This window comes from Aptenodytes patagonicus, chromosome 1, assembly GCF_965638725.1.
Source record: "Aptenodytes patagonicus chromosome 1, bAptPat1.pri.cur, whole genome shotgun sequence".
In the NCBI taxonomy this organism is placed as follows: domain Eukaryota; kingdom Metazoa; phylum Chordata; class Aves; order Sphenisciformes; family Spheniscidae; genus Aptenodytes; species Aptenodytes patagonicus.
The window spans coordinates 65,210,156-65,232,497 of NC_134949.1; the positions used below are offsets into that span (position 1 = coordinate 65,210,156).

Below are 22,342 nucleotides of genomic sequence, written 5' to 3' on the forward strand. Positions count from 1 at the left end.
GCAAAAAGTCGACTCTTCTTCCATGACTCCAGGAATTGCTGTAACATTGTCAAAACTGATAAACACCAGTTTTTTAGCAGTTTGCAGGCAACACTTCTTGCCCCTTCCAATAACAACTATGTCCCTCCCCTAGCCAGTTCTCTACACAGGGCCTGACAGCATCAGGGTCCCAACATGAAACACTCACCACTGAGTGGGGAGGAAAAGAAAAAAAAAACACCCAAGCGATTCTGTGCAGCCCTCCTTAGCTGCAGGAGGCTGGTACTTGCTGTAAAGCATTCACTGCTGCTAGTAACTTTGACAACATGGAAAACACTTATTTTCTCCAATCTTACCCTGTTAAACTAACCAATAATTTTGTATAATACAAGAAACAGAGCTTCCTGCCCCCTACTAACCATTGTAAAATGGTCTATTACTATTTAACCAAGAAAGCTGATTTGAGAAAAATATTCCTTCAGGTATTTTCATTGTTCTAAAACTCCTGAAAGTGTTGTATTCTGTATTATTGCTATAATGGACATCTTTGTGTTAATCCTCTAGAAAATATCCAACACATCAAAACTACTGAGTGTGGCAGAGCACAAGTAGTGATTGTGCTACCTCTTTGACCTCCACACAGGTATTTTTCCAGCTCCTAAATGAACTTTTGCAGAGAGAGAGAGAGAGAGAGAGAGAGAGAGAGAGAGAGAGAGAGAGAGAGAGAGAGAGAGAGAGAGAGAGAGAGAGAGAGATACAGGAAATATTGAGGTTACAAGTATGTGAATAGAAACTGACTCACCACAGTCCTTTGCTTGTTGGGCAGGAAGACTCTAACAATAGGCTTCTGTGGAGACTTGGGGTTATTCCGTGACATATCAGCAGGGTTTTGATAAACCGAAAGGGATGAAGGTGCTACAGAGAGGCTAGAGGAGGAAGATGATGCAACTGTGTCTGTTGAAGCTGAACTGGAGACAGAGAAATCAGTTCCATTCCCCATGGATTCCAATAACTGCTGTTCTCTCTGCTGTAGAGCATCTAGTTTGCTGGTGTACTCTTCATAGGCCTGTGAAGAAAAAGCAGCTATTTTAATGATCTATCAGCCTCAGACAAAAACAGAAATCTAAATTCAGAATGAACACGAAACAAAACACATTCTGAACCGTTTCAAATTTCCCAGGAATATGAACAAAATGGTCTGGTCAAATTTTTCAGTAGGACACAAAGAAGAAATGGCTTTCAATTCATTATGTTAAACCTTCTGAACCAACAACTAATTTTTTAATAGATTAAATGGATAAGTGGATAAAAGAGATCATAAGTCACAGTTTCAAAGCACCTGAACTAAATAGTCTAATTCAAACCTACTTTAAAGAAGACAGCAATCTTTAACAAATGTTGTCAGCTTCATTGCCAATTACTGTGCTACAGCTAAATTTATCATTCTGTTGGAATGACAGCTAAATACATCTAATGCAATAATTCAGAGAAAGCTGAAATCTGCTTTTTACCATCTGTATCTGACAACTCACCTGGCTCATTGTTCACCATCCTTCACCTCTGGCACTATCCTTTCATACCAGATAGTACGAAAAACTTTATTTCAGTTAGAACACAACTAAGTTTGCCCTGTTACACACAAACATGTAAAAGTGATCCTTTGAAAGAATTTTTTTTAACATCTGTATGAGATTAACCTGGTTTTCCACGAAGTTTACGTAAAACCTGATTATACACTGACCAAGTTTCTTAAACAAAAAAATTCAGTAACATTAAATTTACCCATTAAGTTTTTATTAAATGTAGCCAAGTTAAACATTATTGCCAAGCTCTGTAATACAAATATGTAATTGGTATAAATTTTGGTTAAAGTTTGTTTCCATCAACTTTGTTTGTAACAAGAAAATTTTGATCTCTATCCAAGTATCAGAATTATTTCTTCAGCACATAAATTAGTACAGTCTCTTCAAAAATCTGAATCAGTTAAGGAACGTGTGTTTCATGCTACATAAGCACATCAGCGTTAACCAAGGACGTATTAGACTTTTACAGACAATAAGAAACAAAGATCTTACAAACATAACATCTAAGCAGCAGGGAACAGAATTTTCTACTTAGCTCTGCAGCAAGACCAAGATCTATGCCAAGCTGCATAACAAATTATATTTATGTTAGGGAAAGATTTTTTTTTTTTTTTTTTTTTAAATTTGCTTTCCTCAAGTTTTCAGTGCATAACTTGCTGCTAATTAAAGTTACAGGAGAATTGAACTGACCAAAAAGTCTGCAGGGTCTACATGTGGGGGGAAAAAAAAAATTGAAGAGGGAAAAAAAAAACCCAGCATTCAGTAGTGCTGCCACAAGTACTACATTTTACTATGAATTTATTTCTCCGGGTTGTATGTGCAGGTTCACCTAACCCAGGCTGGTTTTGTCAAGTAAACAGTGGCTGGCCCCTCCCTTTTACGAAGGTTTAGCATCCCCCAGGATGGACCTATGTTCAAAATCTGTGTCATCATCCCCACAGTGTTAACAAAGAGAATGATAATTTGACAGTGAGGGCTAAGAAAGAAAAAGCATTTTGAAGAATGGTGGTGAACATTACAATTTCAAACTCTAAATTTTATGGGTTCCATTTTTAATAAATGGACATAAGTTGCAGGAAACTGAGAACTACTTACTATTTCTTTCAAAAACTGAAGATGTCTAGCGTTTCACGAATAGACCCCAAACTCAGAGACTTAAAACCAAAACATTTTCACTCTAGCCCAATTCTACTGTCAAAAGTAAATTGAAAGGTTACCCAAATATAAATAATGGCATTTTTTGGCTGTACAGTAACACAAGTGCCTCTCTCCTACTTCCAACTTTTCATGTAAATTCCAGTAAAAGCTCCATGTGTCAAGAATTATTTTTCAGTAAACAAAAATTAAGAATCATAAACTGTTACCATTTCACCAGTACTTTTTTTAAATACTTACTTCCTTTTCTCATGAACATTGCAAAATATTATTTGAACACACGGAACATTACATTGCTTCCGGATACTTGTGGGCTTAGCTCCTTCACAAAGCTACACGCATCTTTCAGAATTCTCAATCCTACAATGTTTACACTGGCAGCTTAATCTGTCACTAATGCAAACTCAAAGTCAAATGATTTATCTTAAGAGAATAAACAATGAGCATGGAAAGCTCGGAGCTGTTGCTGGCTTTGGGTTCTATACCATTAAATTCTCCATGAAAAGCTCTTTATTTTTTATGGAGACAAAAGGTCTCAAGTATTACACTGTTACTCAATGTCATAGCAGGAGATCCCATAATAAAACATAATGGAACTAGAAATGCATCAGTAGACTTTAAATACATTTTTCTCTTTTAAAAAAATAAATTATTTTTATACAGAAGGAGCAACAGTACATGCAGCAGAAACAGAAGAGCTCCAATAAAATCTCATTTTCACAAAGATTAAGTACTGTGGTGAGACATTGGTTTCAGCTGATGACTAGCACCCATAGACCTTACACAGCCAACAGCACCAAGTCAAAACACAGAATTATCCCATGGAGTTAAATTGAAAGAGTATTACAACAGCAAGGCTGACCTATGGCAAGTATTTCTAGCTAAAAGAAAGATTATGCCGCAGAGTTGGCCTATCTACAACAGAGACCTGCAGCAGCACAGCAATATTAGCAGACAGGCATCAACAGCTACACAAACCTTCCAAGTCAGTCAAGGCCCTCTAGGTCAACTGTAAGGTTGATTTCTAACACTGTTTTTGAAAAACAAACAAAAATTTTAAAAGTAATTTTGTACAGCATCTACAGCATGAAGAAGATTAAACTGAACATTTAAGCAATTCATTACATTAAGGATTAAAGGCATTTCAGAAGGAAAAGTTTATGAAATCCAGAATGAAATCCATTCAGTTTACATATTCCCGTTAAGAAGTCAGTGACGTTCTACAAGAAAACTTAAATCTTGCTTTCAGCTTGATTTAGAATCACAGGAGGAAAAAAAAAAAAGAAAAAAGTTTGGAAAGTATCCCTGGAAATCATCAAGTCCAAACACTTGTTTAACACAGAGCTAGTTTTTAAGTTCAATCAGGGCTCAGGGCCTTGCCAAAGCAAGTTTTGAAAGTCTTGAAGGATAGACACTCCACAACCTCTGGGCAACCAGTTCCAGGGCTCAAAAGCCACTCTCATGATGAAGAATTTTCTCTTAACAAAATTCACTTGATGCTATCTGTGACGTTGCCTCTTCCCCTTTTGCTGTGCATGTCTGAAAAGAGTCTGGCCCTCTTTTAGGTTGCAAGAGCCTGCAGATTCCTCCTTAGCCTTCTCTTCTCCATGCTAAACACCACCCCAATCCAGTCACACAAGTAGTGAATAGATGGGTCCCTCTTCACGCTGGCTACGCCCTTGCTAACGCGGCCCAGGCTGCAGTCTGCTGCTGTTACCGTGAGGGTGGGTTACTGACAGCTCAGCTTGTTGCTCACCAGCACTCCCCGGTACTTTTGCTGCAGAGCCGCTACCCGGGCAGCCTGCCTGCCCCGATGGGCAGCCACCTTGTCCCAGGTGCAAGATGCTCCATTCGTCTTTGTTGTTGTGCTGCTCCTTGTCATGAGGGCTTCTGTTCTTCAACTCCTCCAGCTTGTTTATTAGTTGCCAAAAATAGACTGTCTTTAATAATATATATTATCCTCAACAAATTTATTTCTTTGCTGTGTCGCTACAGGGCTCCCATTTAGTGTGAATTTACAGTATTTCAAAGTTAAAGGAAAAATATATTTGAAAAGCTGAATATTAGAGTCAAATTGGCACATCTTGTCAATCTACCCATAATTCTACGGCTATCTAAAATAGAGCAAAAAGTTAATTTTAATTATATTGCATATTCGTATACATGCGTATCATATAATATAGTCTCACACATGTGAGAATACTCCGGAGGCTTAAACTAAGTAAAATGTATAAAGGCCTGGTAAGCTGCCAGGTCCATCTAAAGCATTAGAAGTTGGCATGTTTATATACAATGTATATACATGCCATAATAAAACTGCTGCTCACTCAGGAGCAGCAGAGTTAAAGCTACTTCTTAAATGTTGCAACCTATTGACAATATAAAAACTGACCTCAGAAGTCAACAGAATTTGCATGACGTTACACAGATGTGCCAAAAGAGTTCTGCTGACAAGATGATGACATGGGATTTTCTCAAAAATATGTGTATTTTTGCATTACATATTATTTATACTATATTTGAAATTTGTTTTCTTGGGCCATAACCAGGCTATACATTCTAGTAATAACATCTAAGGAAACAAAAAGCAACAAGTTAAATATTTTTTAAAAAATTAATCTGGGACAAAACCAAGTGGCAAAACATGTTTTCTCCTTCTCCCTGCCCCCTACCACATCTGGTTAGAAACCCAGTCTAAACTCAAGCAGACCAACTGGTTTTACCACGCTCTCTCCCTTCCTCAATCAATTTTAGACAATATCTACACATTGCAAGACTCTTAAAAGCCTAAACTACAGTTTCCTGGTCTTTGAAACTGAGATTGTGTTTCTATTTAAAAGATGTCCGATCTTTTAGGCTGTTGATCAAATGCAAATCCCACTAAGTTAAATGGGAGCTGAAGATAACATACGTCAGGATTTCTTCATTTAGTAAGACTCCTAAATCTGTACTTAGTCTAACTTTAGACACTCCAGTTTTGGTCCAACATATTTGATCAGCATCTGTTAGGAGGCTGGTACAAATTAATCTGAATTTCCCTAGAGAACCACCATGTTTCCCAGTGCCTGTACCCAGAGTTAGCATTTTCCTGGAATCCCACAAGCAGTCTGAAACAACCTGAGATTCAGCACTAAGATCCGTTTCAGTCTGTATCTGCCTGCTGTTGCAATAAGCATACATTAGATCAGCAAAGAGGTAATCTTCTCTAATTAATTAATTTGACCTCCTGCATGGATTCTTCAGATATACAGGAATAAGGAATGAAATACTCTCCTGAAATTCAACGGCCAAACTCTCAAAAACGGCAACAGCAAGGCCTCTGAATAAAATAAGTTTAATAGCCCAGGAAAAGAGAAAGCTAGTTAAAAAAAAAAACAACCAAAAAAAACCACACAGTAGTTGGGGACAAACATACCTCTACCCCCATGATTATCATTTTAAATTGCTTCCACAAGTCAGAGTAGGAAAGAGGATGATTCCTTCAGGACAATACTAGAAAGCTGACTGAGTTTTAAAACTTATTTTGATACCACTCTCATTCTATCTACGCATTTGTACACTGTTTTATTTTGTGTGGAGTACGAATAAAAAAAAGCAGGCAGCTTACTCTTGTACTGTCAACTGAATTAACCTACAGGTCCAGGACGCAACTGCACACCACACGAAGAACTATTTACATGTGAATGGGCTAATACTGTTCAATTAAGTTCCCACAGATGAAGGGTTCGTAGATAATACTGTACACGTCACTACCGAGGCAAGAAGGACACACAATGCATTTTGGAAGTTTAAATAGGTAAGGCCTCCTTGAACAGTCATTAAGAGTTTACAAAGGCTAACAAATCTGATTAAGTTATTTAAGCACCATCTCTCCTTTCTAAGTTTGAGCTGACTACTTTTGGCCAGTCTGGCTCAGTACAACCCATTTCAGTTTGTAAACAGCATTTGTTGCCAATGCTAAGTTGAAATGCACAGATCTTTATTCTCCTTTCCCTAACTTAGGTTGTCATTTTCATCAGCACTTTGTTGGTAGAGACAAAAAAAAAAAAATTAATTTTGATGGCCATTACAGAAGAATACGCAACTGCATATTTTAACTATTTTTGCTAACTGAATCCCAGCTTTTCCCAGTATCATAATATTAGACTTCTTTGCAGTAAAGATTTCCAATATTTACAATGCTTAGACAAACCCTTAAGAAAAGGGGTTTTCCACAGTGAATCACAAACTGTATATTTTAGGAAACAGCACTTCAAGGACAGATATAACGCACTAAGAAATTATGTGGGAAGAGAAACAGCATTGGTGTTTTCAGCTGCTGTGATGCAGAGTGCTTCCAAAAAGTGCGGTAAAACCTACAGAGGAGCTCCTGCAGCCTCTTTTCCAGAAGAAAAGAAAAATGCTATTAGTGATATTTCTACATCTACTGAGTCAAGCAGTTATTTCAAACATTTGACAGTGATTTCCAGGAGTCTGTTAGATCTGAGATACCTGCTCAGACACAGGGGATGGAAGAAGTTAAGAACTAGGATTACCTAAGAAAGAATTTTAGCTATAAGCCATTTTTAGGTTTTAATACAGCCATTTCTTACTACATTTATTATTTATTCCAGCCAGAACAAACAGAAAAGTTTTTTCCTGTAATTGTATTAGAGAACATTGATAAGATTCCCAAAGCTATTACTAATTATAACAATTAGAAGAAAAATGTGTGGTTAATGACAAACCTTTTCTTTCTTCTGTTCATTTTGTTTCCTACCCCTGTACCCTATACACACACTCAGAAGTCTCTGCAGCTTTGGTCTCTTTCATCAGCCCCTACTTTCCTGCCCTGAGAGGAGAGAGACGAGCTACCCTCTGCCCTTCAGCTTCATGCTATGTTTTTCACCCCTAGGCAGCTGCACACAAAGTAGCCCGCCCAGGCTTGCAGGCCCTACTCCCTGTGCTCTACAGTCACCTTTTCAAGACCATCATTGAGAAGTGATGGATCAAGGCAGGGAGATACTCCTGAATGCAAGTACCTCCTCTTGCAGGAATAATTAAATATACGCTGAATTCAACACAGCACACGTCAATCACTTCCGATATTTTAAGAAATCCATTCCTCTTTCATAGTCAATTGATGAATCCTGAAATGACGGCTGCGACAATAGCTGTTGGTTTTAAAGTTCTTTTGACATAAAATGCATTGAACCCCCCCGAATTAAAAAAAAACGTTTTGTCTTCTTACTCTCAGATGAGCACAGAAACAAAAGCTTGTTAGCTTCTATTTTCTTGAGCAACTGTAACTAAGGCATAAATTCTTTTTTTTAAATGAGGTGTATGTTTTATATTCAATGCACAAATAATTTTACTACATCCTTTGAATGCTCAATTTTCAGAATGAATTTTCTTGTTCAATTCTTCAGCTTTCCTTTGCGTGCTTCCGCTCACCCAACTCCTTCCTTTCCACTTTTAATTGAAATGCAATTTTGTTGCCAGGTTCAACCACAACTTTATTTGACAGGTCTACAGAGGCAGCTCCAGCACAAGCCAGGAGCCAGCGCAAGGGGTACTGTAAGTTCCGTGAACTTGAGCAGTTAGTAAGATGCCTAAGAAACGAAGGATATAAAGCCACACAGGAGTACAAAGGAACTGAACAAATCCTACTGTACTGAAACTCTTCACACCAGAAGATGGATGGATAGCTGTCAAGCTTTTCATAGGTATACAAAAAGCCATGGTTTTGCAGAAAGCATTACAATAACAAACTAGATGTTTACAACAGTGAAAGGCAATATGCGTGAAAGCAAAAAGTGTTCATTTGCAGGTACTTATCTAGCAAGTAGCTTTGGCTAATTCCAACTTTTGCTAAGAGAAGCAGACAACATGCTGGCTGACAGCACTCAAGAGATGACCAAGAAGCACAATCTACAGAAGTCCTTCAGTCTTCTTAAGGAGCGACAGAAGTCGCTCACGTTTTATGGAAGATGCAAAGAGATCAGAGGGGTGGAAGGAAACAAAGGGAAGGGTGATGCAGTCCAAGTAACAGACTAGCAAAATTACCCATACATATTCTGGGTAAAAGCAGGGCAATATTGCACTTTACAGCCAGAAATGAGACTTCAGCAAAACAATCAAAATATAAAAGTCAGAAGAGGATGGACAAAGTATAATTTACATTACCTTCCTGTTCAAGCACTTTGGAGATAGTACACAGACCACAGTGTCAAGACCTAGACATAGCCTAGAAGTAAAAGCTTGGGGGGAAAGAGAGGTCATGCATAGAAGTCAGTAATGATGCCCGGGTACGGAACTCAGCAACAGGCCCAATATTGCACAGCGGCTCTGTACAGAGGGAGTTTGCTATTTCTAATGGATGTCACAGACAAGTTATCTATTGAAGCACTTAAGCTACCCACATGGATTCTACATACTCTCCTGTTCTTTTTATTCGTATCAAAACTACTGTATTTTCTTAGTGCTGCATTTCCTAGAAGCAGACATGTTCTTCCACACTTTATCACACTACATTCAGAGCTATTTACATAGAGCTCTGTCCTTTCATGCTGCAACCAGGGTTGTTCTGGCCCTTTTTCTGACAGCTGGAGGAATACAGAAAGTCAAAACATCAGTTCTAGCAGTGACAGATCAGATTCAGGTAAATTGCTGCAAAGTAAATTCTGACAAAAGAAAGCAACACCTGGTTCTTGATCAAGCCAAAAGCAAACAAAAAGGTGGGAAATGCACAGAAAGGATACACCAGACAACTGCTGCTGGGTTGACATGAACAGTCAAGGGTAGACAGTAACCTTGCTTCTGACTGTATCAGGTACTCTGTAATATATTTCTTCTTTTTCTTTCCCTCACACTTTAGTTCTACCACAGGAAATCTACACACTAAACAAATGACAGGTTTGCAGCATTTAATCCTATTCACTTCAATCAATCCATCTCAGGATGATCTAATCTAAGCTAATGCCCATCTAAAGAGAAAGTTCCTCTCCTCTCTCACCCCATTTTCTAGGTTCTTGGCTCACAGCTGCAAGCTCTTCCCCTTCCCTAACCTTAACCACAGCTTTGGGGCTCACTTGGACTTCATCATGACCAAGTTCAATCTACTAACTGGATGGCAAATTAATCCAACAAAACCAGAATATTTTCCTTCCGGGCTGGTGATTGGAAGAGTCTTAGCCACTACTGGTACTGCAAGTTACCTCAACAAAGGTAGCGGAGGAACTACATGGCAAAGAGCTGGGAAAAGCAAGGCTTTTCATTTCAATGATGGTGGGCTCTTTTCACAGGACTCACTGTCTCATGGGATAATTCAACTGAAAAAGCAGAATCCCAGTCACTCCTACCTTCCTCCCAATGGCTTACTGCTCCCTAGTCAGTACCAGCACTACTTGTCACAAGACTGGCTTCATGATCCAGCAGAACTCACTGCAGCAGAGGAACACCCTGCTCCATCTTGCAGGGCTTCCCTACTATGTTGATGAGCCAGAACTGCAATTTCACCTCAGCCGCACATGCAACCATCAAACTTGCAAATCTACTTTAAGCTTCACAGTTTGTAGTCACCAACTATTTCAGACTTACCATACTCTCTACACTATCGTAATCATTTCCTAGTACACATTTGCGACTGTAAATGCCCTCTTCCCCACCGATGAACTACAGAATAATCTAAAAGCTTCCAGCGCAGGGATCTCAGTTTTAATTTAGATACAAGCACGTGACAAATGGCTATAATGAACTAAGGATTTCAGTACCTGAAATCCAGACTTAGAACAGATTAAGCTTATTATTACTGCAATTTGATACACAGTCTAATGAAACCAACATACATGTGGCAATATTAAATCCAGATATATGGAATGAACTGGTTCATGTGAAAACAGAAGTGTGTTTATATACCATCGAGTGGTTAAAATAGTGATTAGCACTCATTCAACAGTCCTATTTCATATTAGCAACAAGTAAAGCAACTATAGAGGCCCTCATTTGACCTTAACTGTTAAGGACGTTATGTCAACATTTGTATAATCAAGCTAGTGCCCTGCTCTGACATATTAAGATAAAAGCTAGAAGTACCTCAAATAATGAGATCTTTATTTTTAATTACCCAGTGCCTTTAGGCAGCAATTACAATTAAAAAGACTACAAAAGAAATCTGGTTGACCTCCAGTTATTTCAATACTTGAGAGAACCAAGAAAAGGGCAGGGTTTGGAGCAAGTGATACCTATTCAATTCCTAATAGATGTAACTTATGCACGCAGTCCTTTTTTATGCTCTTAATGGTCCTACGTCAATGCAACTTTATGAATCTGGAGTGATGAAAGAATACAGAAATTTAATTTGTAGTTAGTTTACAAATTAAACGCAGCTTAAAAAAATATTACTCCACCCTACAATTTTAGGTATTTCTTTAAGAAGTTCCCTTGTACTAATACCATTTTTTGAATTCTACAGGATTATTTTTCAAAGAGAAAAAAGTGAAGTCAACTGCTTTAAAGGCAATGTTAGTCTTATAAGATGTTTTCATGTGTATGTGTATATACTAGCTTTTAACAACAGAGCATGCCTTTTTCTATTATACACACACAATCTTCCCCCCGCCCCGCAACTAAAAAGAATGCTTTATATTTCAATTGCACCAACATAACTATTAGACCATGCCACTGACCTTCCCCTACTGATGCATATCAGGTATTCCATACAGTTCCTTTCTATCTCCAGGGAAAGAGTTAAGTTTCTAATACGCAAAGAGAATATTCTCTTTTACTACAGGTATTCTTAGCTTTAACATAAGATGCTTCATATAAGATTAAGATAACACACCATTAATCTAACCACATTCATTTGAATGTAAACTTACCTCTAAATATATCGATGGTGGGTTATGCTCTCCTCCAAATTTGTCTAGCAGTGCCTCTATATGTTCTTGTGTTAATTTAATCATCTGTTTGATATTCCACACCTAAAACAGAAAATTAAAATTTCTATAATCAAAAGGAGCCTAGACAATCTGTCCTAAAACAAATTACATTTTCTTGATATTCAATAACGAAAGTCCATAATAAAAGTATTTTAATTATCAGTAAGAGAGTGAACAAAGCTATCCCATTCATCCACTGTCAGTAAGACACAGCTGGCTTCCGAGATAAACAGAGAAAAATTAAATTTGGTTTTAAAATTCAGGAACCATTGAATAAACAACTTTTAAGAACAGTTTATTTTTCATGTTTATCAAAACCATATTAAGCATTTTCCTTGCAAGACTTTGCAACCCAATTTCTACAGTACTACAAAGTTTAGTGGAGGAGTTCTTCCATCAAACCTTAAGAAATCTGCGTAAACAACATTCACCAAACCCAGACCTAGTGTTCCATTTGCATGGGAATAGGATGTCTTGATCTTAAAAAGCACCTTCTATACCCTGACTTCTATACTCTGTTTACCCTGCAAGTTTTCTTACAGACCTTGGACATGAACTGAAAGAGACATCTATCTCTAGTGCACAGATAAAACTTATGGCACTGTACTATGAAACAACTCAGGTTTTTACTTATTCTTCACAACACCCTGAAAGAATCAGTTTTAGGACTTTGAGACTATTGTAGGTGAACAGTATTATGAATCCTAATTTATACCTAAAAAGGCAGTGAAGCACAAACCCAAACATTTAAAGCAATAATGCTACACTGATTTAAGAAGCTACTTTAGTCCAACCAAAGTCAGAAATTTATAGCGGGGGAAGAGGGAGGAAAAGGAGAATCTCTTCTTCATAGGTACTGTTATTCAGACTATTTATCAGGAAAAAAATGATTACATCAGAGTTATTAGACCCAGGATGGAAGAAGTTAAGACAATATACACAGTGCTTCTTCCAAAGGGATTTTAAAGACTCCTGTTACCTTTTTCAGTTTAACTCTTATCTATTTCACAGATTATAATATATACAGCCTCAAGACCAGGTCTGGATTTACAAGTTGTGACAACCTACCTTTTTAAAAAGAAGATGCAAATAACTTTGTATTCTAAAGTAGGCACCAATAATAGGATCCAATCCAAGTTGGATCAAAACAAGTTTTACTATGTAACTTGAGATGTGCACAAAGAAACACACCCTAAAATACAGAACTCACATTTTGCACACCACCTTATTTACCCTTCTAATTCTAGACATCAGTTATTTGCCAGTAATTTCCTAAAGTAAACTAATAATTGATTCACTTCTAGCCTAAGTTTTAGAACAGATACCAGAACAAAGATTTCATCAAGAAGCTACAGTCAAGCAAAAATAGTTTGCTCAGGAACAAGCAACCCAAACTACAAAGAGCGAGGGGACACCAAACAGTGTGCTATTCAAGTATTCTATATGTAAATTCCCTTGAGGCGACTGTGGAAGTCAGCTTGCTTCTCAACTTGCAATCAATTTATCATGTTGAAGCTAGGACTGCCAACCAGTAGCAAAGAGAAGGATTTCTGTATTTTGCTAGTTTTTCCCAAGATGGCAAGAGCTAGTTGTACGGTTGGTGAAAAGAACAAGCTTGAATCAACACTATTTCAATTAACCTGTTCAATATAAGAGTTGAATTATATACTTCACTGACAAAGTAACCCAGAATCGCAGAAGGGTTGAGGTTGGAAAGGACCTCTGGAGTTCATCTGGTCCAACCCCCTACAGGTTGCCCAGGACCATGTCCAGATGGCTCTTGAGTATCTCCAAGGATGGAGACTCCACAGCCTCCCTGGGCAACCTGTGCCAGTGCTCAGTCACTCTCACAGAAAAAAAGTGCTTCCTGATGTTCAGAAGCAACCTCCTATGTTTCAGTTTGTGCCCATTGCCTCTGGTCCAGTCACTGGGCACCACTGAAAAGAGCCTGGCTCCGTCTTCCTTTCGCCAACCCTTAATCATCTTTGTGGCCCTTCACTGGACTCCCTCCAGTATGGCCATGTCTCTCTTGTACTGGGGAGCCCAGAACTGCACACAGCACTCCAGGTGCGGCCTCACCAGTGCTGAGCAGAATGAACCCCTGTCAGATGAGTTTCCAAATACTTTTTTTGAAGATTGATAACGGATAACTTCCTTGCTCATAGATTATTTTCTATTTTGTGCCATAACCACAACCTTGCTTCTCTCTTCTCTTACAGTAAAGATATAGAATAACAAATATAACTGAGCAACAGCAATATGCACAACAAAAGCATGTTATTTAGGAGATGTTGGCAAGAGAATCAAACAGCCCCTAACGAGGGCAGAAATCTCCCTACTAAGTTAATATCATGACAAGAGCAAAAACTGAGTGACTAATGAAGAAAATAAAAAATTTTGAAACTTACCGCCAGCTGCCAGGCTATGGCAAAAATGTCTTCACCTGAAGAAGCTGAAGTTAAAGTCTAGCGGAAGACAACATCGCTCAGAGGAGCTGAAAACAGTGCCCTGAATTACCTACTATACATCTGTGCACTAAACCAAGAGCCTTTCCACAAGCAAATCTTACAGGCAAACTTAATATGGATTTCTATCATCTTAGAAAGGCTATTCACACAGTTAAAAGTACGCTGAAGGCAGAAGGAAATTTATCAAAGTCAACCATAGCAACAAATCATTACTTGTTGCTCACAGAAATAGAAAACCTATTTCGTATGCCATATTCATCAAAAGTCTTCTGACAAGCTGAAAAAACTTTCACAAATCTAGTACCGACTAGCATATTCTATCCCTAATCAAGTACACACAAGAACACATACGCTATGGCAAATTTCCAAGCTTCACAATTTTCCTTTAAGTGGCAACTTCTACTTATTTTCACTTATAGAAAACTTAACTTCTGGCTTCCCGTATCAGTGAATATGGTTATACACAGTTTTTTATGGTCCCGAGTATCCCTTACCTAGCTAACTCCTTGACAACCAAGCCCCGTGCAAATATATTGCATATTTGGGGGGATCTGCAGGGGATCTATGACTGCTTCAATTCAATTGAAGGAACTTGAGCCTTTTCCTAACTGGAATTTGGAACTGGTGCTCTGTGCAAATGACCTCATGCGACTCAAAACTGTCTGCTTCTGCACACCACAGTACCCACAGCTTCCGCCTCACAAAAAATACACCATACCTGCTGCACTTAAACAGCCAGCAGAGCCAGCAACTTCAGCCTGCCTTTTCTCCTTGCAGACTTGCTTGTTCAGATAACTCATCTCAGCTAAGTTTGCATCATGTGCACCAGCCCAGACTTACAGACTTTGAGCCAAGACATATCCCCATCATCTCTGTGGAAAAAACCTGAAACACTAGGTTCTTAAGAATTGAGTTCAGAAGCACTTGCAGATGTACGGGTTTCTTTGAACTGTCCAAATACAACTTAAGTATACTAAAATCCTCGGCAATTTTTCTAAGTGTCTCATTCCCCATAAGCACGTACATTCCAGGACAGCAGCAAAGAACTACCTCACAACAGAGACAGCAAAAATATGAAATACAGAATCCTTTTAGCAATCAGTTCTGGACCAAAGAGCTTGTTCCTAGACAACAGAATAAACCCAAGTTTTTCAAGCTAAATGCGTACAGCCTAATACCATTCCTTCCTCGAGATCTCACAGTAATCCCTTTATCCACACTTTATTCACACTTTCTCTGGAAGTAAAAGAAAGCTGCAAAAGTCTGCTGGTCATTAAGAAAGAACAGACCTATTTTTTGTTACTCTTATGAGCACTCCACTACACTTACGAAACTCCACACTTGTAGGAAACCATAAAACCACAGCTGCCAAGTATTTTGCAGAAATACAAAAACCGATGCCAGCCTAAGAGACGGTTACTAGAAATCTTAATGTATTCTGAAGTAAATCTGCAGTGCACCTAGTACTGTCCACATGCAAGTCCAGTCCCTCCCCACAGGAAGCAGCATGGTTATTTGAGACACACTGCTTCATTGTAGTTCCACGAAAAAGTAATGAATCCTTTACAGCTTGGATAACCTTATCATTTTTCCAAAAAAAGCCTCAAATACATTTTTCTGTCCTGTCTGATAGCATTAGGTTAAGGTTATTCTCTATCACAAGAGATTAGATTTGATTCCCCTTTTAGTGCTGCTGACACAAGGAAGCTGACGCAGGCCAACATGGACACAGGCAGCCAGAAGACTGGAAATATTCCAGATATACTGGAATATATCAACTTGTATCTGCCTATTGTGGATAATTGTGCATTAATTTTTCAAATAAGCACTCCCTTGCAATGTAATAAAGATGATGACCTATTTCAAGCCAGAGGCAAGTCAGATACAATAGAAGCCTAAATCCATTCTATTCAGAGAAGACTATGGCTCCACAAATGCAAGGCTATAAGCCACAAAGTTATTTTCGCATCCTTTGCTGCTTGTCAAAATACACAGTGCCTGAGACAGCACAAACCAAACTATCTTTTATACTTTTTGCACCTGGCATCAGTACTCAAATCTTGCAGCACATCCCAACTCTAAGCTCTATGATTCACATTTGGTAGCAGACACCTGAGAGTTCAAATCTATTCTGTAAAGAAAAAAAAGCCATTATTTGTCCAGGCATGGTATGTCCTGCATTTGGATTATCATACTTGGTGATGATGGAGAATACTTTGATAGAACCAACTAGGCGATTTAAAAAAAAAACCCAACAAAAAAACAACCCAACAAAACAATAATTAAGCATTTGATTTGGAAACTCTTTTATAAGGAGGACAAAATCATCAATACCTATCCAATGCTATTCTAATCAGTCCCTTCAGGCTTCTTTCTTACAGAATCAATTTGATTGTTTGGTGCACTGAGCTAGGATCCACTTTGTCAGAAAATACTTTAGAAAGCTGTCACGTATGAGATCGTTCTTAGCTGGACTAACGTCTTAACTAACTTGAAAGTGAAACGTTAGAGTGAAAGGGAGGCAAGAAGGCGTATGAATGGGCTTAATAATGCAGCACTCCACCTCAGCATTAGCATGTCAAGATGCAGAGTTTGCACCTTCCCAGTTTCTTTACTGAAAATTACTGTTACCTGTTCTTCACGTTTTGATATCTTTTACTGAGATACTTTCCCCCCTTATCAACCTTGAATGGTGCTAGTCCTCTTCTTGCCTCTTACAAAGCTTGCTTTTCATTTTCTGCAGTCATCTGCTGGAACATGCACATAGAGTGGGAAGGATAGTCCTTTCCTTCTTCCTATACTTCAGCCTCTAGCTCTTCTCCATCTCTCAGTGGAAGCTTCTCTCAGCTCGCACATCCACTGGGTTAATTTTTGCATTTTTCCTACTCTCTGCTGGCTCTTCATGCTTGCCACATTTTCAACAGTGTAGTTAAACTTTTTATTAAAAAAAAAGATGAAAAATACTAACAGCTGAAAAACTTTACTGAATTGAAAACCAGCTTGCAATGGGTTTCACATGAGTTTACACAAGGGATATGAACGTCAACACTGAAGCTGCCTTTCCTAGTTTATCTTCCCCAGCTTTTTAATGTTGGTGAATCATTTTTATCACAGCTCCTTTACAATGTCTGAGATACAAACTTTGACAGTGTATTTTCATTGTTGGCTAGCTAGACAGTTCAGAATGAGTCCGGTAAAATTTACAATCACAGAATAGTAAATAAGTTACGGACAATATCTACAGAAGTTACTGTAGCCAAGAGAAAAAGGATTTGGTATCTCTTTTTCCACAAAAATCTATGAACATATCTTTCTAGACTGATGAAGAATGGCCTTGGTGAAGATGTATAATCGTATGTTCAAGAAGGAAAATCCTCAAGAAGAGGTACAACATTTTTTGTACCATCCTGACTAGGATCATAACTAGGTCAGCTAATACAATAATGTGATCAGCAGGCATCTACTGTAAGCACAGCAGTTAGTAAAATATTAAAAAGGCTTGAAGATTAAAAATATTTTCCATTTAACAGGTAACATTTTTTAGGAAGGAAAGGCCAATTCTTAACCCCCCATAACCAGTAACGCAGATTTTCAACTGTATCTGTTGTGACACTGTTCTCGTCAAGAAAAAAAAAAAACAACAAACCACCAAAACTAAACACCCAAGAACTCCCTCCCTACTCCAAAAAACTAGGCAACATCTGACCAAGTTAACGCTCAAGTATCAGAGTATCATCTCTGAGGAGTTACCAGCAGAAACTATTGAAAAAATAAGTGGAAGACTAACTCTGCGATTCTAAGACAAACACATTTGATAAAGACTTGCTATCTTTACCAGAGGACTTCCACCACACAAAATCCTGGTATTACTAACACTTAGTTTTTACTTAATATTCTTGCATCTCTCATTTATTTGCAAACCATCAGTTGCAACTGAGAGTAAACTATGTCTTTTCCTTTGTTTAATTCTAAATGCAAATTGAATTGTTCATCATTCAGCTCTACTCTTAAAGCAGAATAAATAGCTTTTCAGTCTGTCAGGCCTTTGCCCCTTAAGTTGCCTCCTCTTTAACAAAAGGAATTCAGACTTCAAATGTTCCTTACTTCTTATAAGTGTTTAAATTTTTTTTTTTTTAAATACAATGATAAATTGTAAAGGATAAAGCTCAATAAAGTCTACCCTTGTAACAAAACCAAGCAGTTTCTCTATAAAAACAAAGTCACCAAGAGCCTTAGGCAGTGGTTGCTTTGCAGCTTACACCAACCTAGAAGGTGGGTGCAATTATCGTATTGTCCTTGGCTATTTACCCCTGGTCCCTTCCTTACTCCTTCTCCAGAAGTTAAACCTTTGGCTGAACCATTTCAGTAATCTAAACAAGCAGAAAATTGTTCTCTTTGTCAAGGTTCATTTTCTGCCAGTCTAGTGTGCTGAAACAGCTTGGCGAAGGACCCAGTGACCACCTGAGCTGGTGCAAAAAGTCACCTTTCCTCTCTACAGCCCATAGTTAGGTGGATTCAGGCTACCATGAAGCAGCAGCCTTCCTGTTTAAGTTTCAAGTCTCTTTCATTCCCCCCACTTTTTCCATCACCTGCCATCTTTGTTGCTTGCTGCTAAGTAGAATTTGCCTCCAAGCACCATAAAAAGGAAAGTTAACAAATGTTCTCTACCACAGTAGAACAGCAGAGTGTGAAATATAAGAGGTGTCTGTATCCTTCATTTAAATCATTAACCACCAGTTGCATGGCTTTCTTTGATCTAACTAAATGTTTAGTTCCACATTCCTCGAGGCTTTTGTGTTGCATTACTACTAGTCGCTTTTATTCACTTTGGTACTAATTCAATACTCATGAGGATCATACACAGATCAAGTTCTGGTACAATTCACTGTATTTACATTTATGAATTTAACAACTTCTCCCTAGACTGTCACAAGTTTTGGTTTGTTTGTTTTTTTTAAAAAAGAGGGGAAAAAAACTATCCAGATTTCCTAACTTATTTAAGAATGCAATTTTGTTTTAGAGGCAACTACCACAGACTCTCAACAAGTGTTAAATCCATACAGCAGTGAAATTTAAAAAAAGACTATCATGCATACACCAGACTATTTCTCCGCACACCTTAAGCTGAAGACAAGTCGTATTTGTGATGGAAAGCAAGCAGCCAACCAGCTAATTACAATAATTGCTTATAAGAAGCAAACCCTAGTCGAGCAGAGCTCTTACACAGCTTGGGTCACATTAATTAAAATGACAAAACAAATAAACTCGGTCTTGCCTCAACTACAGAACTTATTCTGCTCTCTCCTTGCCAGAGCACACAATTAATTAGACTATCCAGGAAAGATAATCAGCACCTATTTAAAAGTTCATGTTATCAATCCGTAAAATAATTTGTTATACACTTTGCAATATTCCACCACTAAACTATTACTACACTGTGCATGTGTTTTCTACCAACCGGTTATGAAATGTAAAAGACAGCTGGAATTGTTAGTCAAGTACAAATATATTCTGTTTGTTCAGAAATATCTGTGATCCAATAAAGTAAGTAAGGTATCCCATGTTTATCACAAACAGGTCTCAAAACCTGAAACAGAGCAAATGTACTTGGGTTTTTTATTTGTAAAACACAGGTAATTTGCTCCCAATCACAGAAAACAGTCACAAATAGAAACTGCCACAGAAACCACATTCTCCTAAATAGAATTCTATGTTCTACTCAGCAGACCATGCTGCCTTAGTAACCCTAGTACCAACGTGAAAAATGAAATAATTTAAAAGGCAGAATTGGCTTCTTGCCACTCATTGTAGAGTTAGGAGAGTTTTAAAAAAAAAATAAATCCAAACCAAGATACAACAGCTACCACAGTAGGATGTTGAAAACAACCATCTAGTTTAGAGAACTGAAAAAAACAACCCCGTTGAAAAAGATACTTTTCATTTGACTCAGTCAAACTTCAGCTGACCAAATTGGAAAATTATTTAGTACATAAAACCTGCTGCAAGACTTATAACCTATAACTACTGAATCTAGAGACTGGAAAAAGTTACATCAATTTTCAACGATGTACATAAGCTTAAAAAGTCACAAGAGACTTTATTAGCACTTACAAACTGTGTTCTAGCAACATTATGAGAATGCTTAAAGAAATCCGTTCTGAAAGCTACCTCAGATGATGCTAAAGACTCACATTTAAATCTACAGTACTTACAATTAGAGAGAATGTTTGACCTATTGAGATTTAATGAATAAATTTACAAAACCAGTTCAAAGATTGAGGCACCAAGATACAACCATCCAGTTCCGAACATCTAGATACTACCAACTTCTTAGTATAATGATGTATTTTATTTCATGTTGATTTTATAGTGCTTTTCAAACACCATCAGTGGATAACTAGTACTAGAGATATAAAAAAACTAGACATGCTACTCAGACTTCAGAAATGCCTACCCTCAAAACAATCCCTTTATCTGAGATAAAGTAAAAGAAAAAAAAAAATTAAAGTCTGTGCTCCAAACATCAGAAAATGTTGACTGAACACAATGTAACTGCATTTCAAAAGTATTTACTACTTATCAGTGCATTTAACAACAGCTTTACTAATGACTATACTGTTTAAGGGGTCTCACCACGTAACAGATGAGGATATTAGAGCTGGTATCCCCCTTTTTGTGGTAAAAAAAAAAAAATTCCTAGCCACTTAATTACACAACACATTTTTAAACAGTAAGTACATTTTGTTCATTAACAACCTTACTTTCTTGCCTCCTAGATGAAAGATTTTAAAGAAAGTTGGTACCCTTCATGTGGAAATTTAATTGCCTTTTCATACTAAATTTTGTGTAGGTATACTGGGAGAACCCACAAAAATATTTCACTCAATCAGAACCTTAGAAAAATAAAAGCTTCCTTTAGTGCCCAAACACACTCCTATGATCTCCTGAATTCAGTATCGATAGCGTGAAGAATTCATTTGATACCGAGCACTATACCTGCACTGCACAACAAGCTCCATTTTGAAAAGAGCACAGGTTCTGTTTTCTGATCTTTAATGTTCACGTTGGCCGGGAGTGTCATGGTGGGATGACAGCTGGCAGGACCGTTCCCTGAAAACTCCTGCCTGAACTGACAGCACCTTCGGACAATGGGAATGGTTAAAAATGAGACCTTTGCCTGTTTCACCCTTTTTTGCTAGGGTCCACATTCATAAAATGTCATCAGAAACAGAATAAAGAAATGCACTGTTGCAGCTCCTTCAAAACACACAAATGCTAAAAAGGTGGCGTAACAAGCCAAACATTTGCAGCAAGGGGTTCAAACAGGAAAAGAAGAAGAAAAGGCATGTAATTCTGCATCAAGCAGCCTTGTTTAACTTCAGTACTGGTCACAGAAGAGGAAATCAGTTGCATAAATACATATTTCATCATTTTGGAAAGAAGCTGTGCGCAGGAGGGAAGATTAAGAGGATTCCATTGTACACCCAAAAAGCTCAAGAGCAACTGAAATAAAAAAGCTGAAGCAAAGAAACACATATATTGCATACTGACTTCTGTATCCTGCACTAGCTATGAGAAAGTAGCTGTGTTCATACACACAGATGTGTGAACAGTTGAAAATTATGAAAACCATCTCACACCTCAAAAAACTAAATATTGTACCTAGAACTCTCACATGGTCAAAGCTGTTGGAAAAGTATACTTACTATACAAGAAGCTCATAGAGGACCTTCACGTCCTTTGTGCACTGGCAAAACTATGGCATGTAATCATATTTCTGTGTGTGAAAGGTACGCTCAAAAGTAATCCAGAGAGACCGAGTAAGATTGCTACAACCTAGCATGTGTAAGCTCAGGACCACAAAGATCTAACGTGTCGGGATGTAAACCTGGCAAGTCCAGCTAAGGAAGCCTCAGATGAACAAGACTACTCATTCAAATACAAAACATTAAGGCCAGTGCAATTTCATGGGGCAAAGATGATCTTAAAACAAACAAACAAAAAAACAGGAGGGGAAAAAAAATTTATAATCCACCATACTACCACTACTCTCCCTAACCACATTCCTTCTGTCTCCTACCTCGCAAGAGTTTTGGAGCTCATTGGGTGCCATGTTGAGGAGATTCAGTTCACTAAGCTTGCAGAAAACTAACCCAGCAAAAGTGATGCAAATGTTCTTCAGCGTTATTGAGTTGAATCAACTTAGGAAAGGACCTACGTGGTACTAAGTTGGCACAAG

The 22,342-nt window shown here is 38.0% G+C and overlaps 1 protein-coding gene across 2 annotated transcripts in view; it reads right to left on the reverse strand.

The window, feature by feature from the left end:
* The window catches only part of BRAF (B-Raf proto-oncogene, serine/threonine kinase), an 82,046-nt gene that overhangs the window by 53,931 nt on the left and 5,773 nt on the right, over positions 1-22,342 (reverse strand). For both annotated transcript variants that reach the window (XM_076340202.1, XM_076340193.1), the window contains exons 2-3: positions 11,576-11,677; positions 782-1,045 (exon numbers count right to left, since the gene is read on the reverse strand). In XM_076340202.1, coding sequence (XP_076196317.1) covers positions 782-1,045; positions 11,576-11,677 — 366 coding nt within the window. The remainder of the gene's footprint in view (positions 1-781; positions 1,046-11,575; positions 11,678-22,342) is intronic.